General features: G+C 49.2%; 1 protein-coding gene across 4 annotated transcripts in view; it reads right to left on the bottom strand.

Annotated features, from left to right (window-relative positions):
• LOC110514818 (tyrosine-protein kinase Tec) overlaps positions 1-5,000 on the bottom strand; it is an 83,910-nt gene that overhangs the window by 30,962 nt on the left and 47,948 nt on the right. For all 4 annotated transcript variants that reach the window (XR_016490404.1, XM_090214946.1, XM_090214947.1 and 1 more), the window contains 2 exons: positions 4,951-5,000; positions 4,434-4,499 (listed from right to left, as the gene is read on the bottom strand). The exon at positions 4,951-5,000 is cut by the window's right edge and continues 180 nt beyond it. Coding sequence is in view for 1 of the 4 variants with exons in the window: in XM_090214946.1 (XP_090071072.1) it covers positions 4,434-4,499; positions 4,951-5,000 (116 nt within the window). In the remaining 3 variants the exon portion in view is untranslated. The remainder of the gene's footprint in view (positions 1-4,433; positions 4,500-4,950) is intronic.

Below are 5,000 nucleotides of genomic sequence, written 5' to 3' on the forward strand. Positions count from 1 at the left end.
TATTAGTTCACTCTACAGCAACATAATATAATCGATTAGTTCACTCTACAGCAACATAATATAATCTGTTAGTTCACTCTAAAGCATCACATTAAACATCTGTTAGTTCACTCTACAGCAACATAATATAATCTATTAGTTCACAGCAACATAATATAATCTATTAGTTCACAGCAACATAATATAATCTATTAGTTCACAGCAACATAATATAATCTATTAGTTCACAGCAACATAATATAATCTATTAGTTCACTCTACAGCAACATAATATAATCGATTAGTTCACAGCAACATAATATAATCTATTAGTTCACAGCAACATAATATAATCTATTAGTTCACAGCAACATAATATAATCTATTAGTTCACTCTACAGCAACATAATATAATCTATTAGTTCACTCTACAGCAACATAATATAATCTATTAGTTCACTCTACAGCAACATAATATAATCGATTAGTTCACAGCAACATAATATAATCTATTAGTTCACAGCAACATAATATAATCTATTAGTTCACTCTACAGCAACATAATATAATCTATTAGTTCACTCTACAGCATCACATTAAACATCTGTTAGTTCACTCTACAGCAACACATTAAACATCTGTTAGTTCACTCTACAGCAACATAATATAATCTATTAGTTCACAGCAACATAATATAATCTATTAGTTCACTCTACAGCAACATAATATAATCTATTAGTTCACTCTACAGCAACATAATATAATCTATTAGTTCACAGCAACATAATATAATCTATTAGTTCACTCTACAGCAACATAATATAATCTATTAGTTCACTCTACAGCAACATAATATAATCTATTAGTTCACTCTACAGCAACATAATATAATCTATTAGTTCACTCTACAGCAATATAATATAATCTATTAGTTCACAGCAATATAATATAATCTATTAGTTCACAGCAACATAATATAATCTATTAGTTCACAGCAACATAATATAATCTATTAGTTCACAGCAATATAATATAATCTATTACTTCACAGCCATTTAATATAACGCTTAGTGTTAATATGTACTGATGTTGGGAGTGTCTCTTGATGCTAAAGTCTAAGTGGGATCTTTAGGACGTCCGTCTGACGTCACCCAATTTACTTGATGTCACGTTCTGACCTCTATTTCCTTTGTTTTGCTTTTATTTAGTATGGTCAGGGCGTGAGTTGGGTGGGCAGTCTATGTTTGTTTTTCTATGTTTTGGGGCAGTTCTATGTTTTCGGCCTAGTATGGTTCTCAATCAGAGGCAGGTGTCATTAGTTGTCTCTGATTGAGAATCATACTTAGGTAGCCTGGGTTTCACTGTTTGGTTGTGGGTGAGTGTTCCTGTCTTTGTGTAGTGTTCACCAGATAGGCTGTATTAGGTTTTGAGTTCTCACGTTTCTTGTTTTTTCGTTAGTTTGTTCTTGTATAGTGTCGTAAATAAAGTACAATGAACAACCACCACGCTGCGCTTTGGTCCGCCTCTACTTCACAAGAAGAGAATCGTTACAGAATCACCCACCACAACAGGACCAAGCGGTGTGGTAATGGGCAACGGAGAAAGCAGCAGCAGGAGCAGCGCGAGGAGGTATGGACATGGGAGGACGTTATGGACAGCAATGGCATGGGTTATACTACTTGGGAGGAGATCGACAGGTGGGCGGCCGACCCAGGGAGAGTGCCGGAGCCCGCCTGGGATTCGATGGAGCAGTGCGCGGAAGGCTATCAGAGAATGGAGTTGGCGAAGCAGGCACGGCGGCGCGGAAGGAAGCCCGAGAGGCAGCCCCAAAAATTTCTTGGGGGGGGGCTAACAGGGAGTATGGCTACGCCAGGTAGGAGACCTGGGCAGACTCCCTGTGCTTACCGGGGGGCTAGAGAGACCGGGCAGGCACCGTGTTATGCAGTGGTGCGCACGGTGTCTCCAGTGCGGGTGCATAGCCCGGTGCGGTATATTCCAGCTCCGCGTGTCGGCCGGGCTAGATTGAGCGTCGAGCCTAATGCCATGAAGCCGGCTCTACGCAGCTGGTCCCCAGTGCGTCTCCTTGGGCCGGCTTACATGGCACCAGCCTTGCGCTCGGTGTCTCCGGTTCGCCTGCATAGCCCAGTGCGGGCTATTCCACCACGCCGCACTGGCAGGGCGACCGTGAGCATTCAACCAGGTAAGGTTGGGCAGGCTCGGTGCTCAAGAGCTCCAGTGCGCCTGCACGGTCCGGTCTTTCCAGTACCACCTCCACACCCCAGCCCTCCGGTAGCAGCTCCCCGCACAAGGCTTCCTGTGCGTGTCCTCGGCCCAGTACCACCAGTGCCAGCACCACGCATCAGGCCTACAGTGCGCCTCGCCTGTCCAGCACTACCAGAGCCTTCCTCCTCTCCAGCGCTGCCGGAGTCTCCCGCCTGTTCGGCGCTAGGAGAGCTACTCAGCCCAGCGCCGCCAGCGCCGCCCGTCTGCCCAGCGCCATCTGAGCCGCCCGTCTGCCCAGCGCCAGCGCCGCCCGTCTGCCCAGCGCCGCCCGTCTGCCCAGCGCCGCCAGTGCCGCCCGTCTGCCCAGCGCCGCCAGTGCCGCCCGTCTGCCCAGCGCCGCCAGTGCCGCCCGTCTGCCCAGCGCCGCCAGTGCCGCCCGTCTGCCAGGAGCCGCCAATGCCGCCCGTCAGCCAGGAGCCGCCAGTGCCGCCCGTCAGCCAGGGGCCGCCAGTGCCGCCCGTCAGCCAGGGGCCGCCAGTGCCGCCCGTCAGCCAGGGGCCGCCAGTGCCGCCAGTCAGCCAGGGGCCGCCAGTCAACCAGGGGCCGCCAGTGCCGCCCGTCAGCCAGGGGCCGCCAGTGCCGCCAGTCAGCCAGGGGCCGCCAGTGCCGCCAGTCAACCAGGGGCCGCCAGTGCCGCCAGTCAGCCAGGGGCCGCCAGTGCCGCCAGTCAGCCAGGGGCCGCTAGAGCCCCTCCGCCCGGAGCAGCTGCCCCTCTGTCCCGAGCAGCTGTCCCTCTGTCCCGAGCAGCTGTCCCTCTGTCCCGAGCAGCTGTCCCTCTGTCCCGAGCAGCTGTCCCTCTGTCCCGAGCAGCTGCTTCACCTCTGTCCCGAGCTGCCCCTCTGTCCCAAGCAGCCCCTCTGTCCCGAGCTGCTGCCGCCCCTCTGTCCCGAGCAGCTGCCGCCCCTCTGTCCCGAGCTGCCCCTCTGTCCCAAGCAGCCCCTCTGTCCAGTGGGGTCATTGAGAGGGGTGGGCATGGTGAGTAAGCCACGGAGGCGGACAATAAGGCGGACTAAGACAATGGCGAAGTGGGGTCCGCGTCCCGCGCCAGAGCCGCCACCGCGGACAGACGCACACCCAGACCCTCCCCTATAGGTCAAGGTTTTGCGGCCGGAGTCCGCACCTTTGGGGGGGGGTACTGTCACGTTCTGACCTCTATTTCCTTTGTTTTGCTTTTATTTAGTATGGTCAGGGCGTGAGTTGGGTGGGCAGTCTGTTTGTTTTTCTATGTTTTGGGGCAGTTCTATGTTTTCGGCCTAGTATGGTTCTCAATCAGAGGCAGGTGTCATTAGTTGTCTCTGATTGAGAATCATACTTAGGTAGCCTGGGTTTCACTGTTTGGTTGTGGGTGAGTGTTCCTGTCTTTGTGTAGTGTTCACCAGATAGGCTGTATTAGGTTTTGAGTTCTCACGTTTCTTGTTTTTTCGTTAGTTTGTTCTTGTATAGTGTCGTAAATAAAGTACAATGAACAACCACCACGCTGCGCTTTGGTCCGCCTCTACTTCACAAGAAGAGAATCGTTACACTTGAACGGTTAAAATTGGTGTTAAGGTAATGGTTATGGTTAGGATTAGGGTTAAGGTAATGGTTATGGTTAGGATTAGGGTTAAGGTAATGGTTATGGTTAGGATTAGGGTTAAGGTAATGGTTATGGTTAGGATTAGGGTTAAGGTAATGGTTATGGTTAAGATTAGGGTTAAGGTAATGGTTATGGTTAGGATTAGGGTTAAGGTAATGGTTATGGTTAGGATTAGGGTTAAGGTAATGGTTATGGTTAAGATTAGGGTTAAGGTAATGGTTATGGTTAGGATTAGGGTTAAGGTAATGGTTATGGTTAGGATTAGGGTTAAGGTAATGGTTATGGTTAGGATTAGGGTTAAGGTAATGGTTATGGTTAAGATTAGGGTTAAGGTAATGGTTATGGTTAGGATTAGGGTTAAGGTAATGGTTATGGTTAGGATTAGGGTTAAGGTAATGGTTATGGTTAGGATTAGGGTTAAGGTAATAGTTATGGTTAAGATTAGGGTTAAGGTAATGGTTAAGGTTAGAGATTAGGGTTAAGGTTAGAGTTTAGGGTACGGAAGTCCCGAGGATCCCACTTAGCATCTACTGTATGCTGACGCCAAAGCAACACGACGTTGCAATGATGTTCCTCTAGCCTCAGTTTTACTCACGCATACTGTGCCAGGTTCCCCAACTTCTTCTCTGTCACGTAGTTGATGGGGATGTAGCCCTCCTCCCTGCGTGTCAACAAACACACAAACAAACAAACAAACAACTCCATGTTCTGGATCAATAGTAGCGGACCAGTCATAGAACAAGGTCCAAAGACCAGCAAATGCTCTCACTCACTCACAACACACAACACACCACACACCACACACCACACACCACACACACACAACACACACACACACACACACACACACACACCACACACACACACACACACACACACACACACACACCACACACCACACACCACACACCACACACAACACACACACACACACACAACACACACCACACACACACACACACACACACAGACACAGACACACACACACACACACACCACACACACACACACACACACACACACCACACACACACACACACACACACACACACCACACACACCACACACACCACACACACACACACACACACACACACACACACGGTACTGACCCGTATTGGTTGCGGGCTTTGTACCAGTTGATGTCACATTTCTCCAGTAT

The sequence above is a fragment of the Oncorhynchus mykiss genome, chromosome 21 (genome assembly GCF_057628025.1).
Source record: "Oncorhynchus mykiss isolate SJ-2025 chromosome 21, ASM5762802v1, whole genome shotgun sequence".
NCBI lineage: Eukaryota > Metazoa > Chordata > Actinopteri > Salmoniformes > Salmonidae > Oncorhynchus > Oncorhynchus mykiss.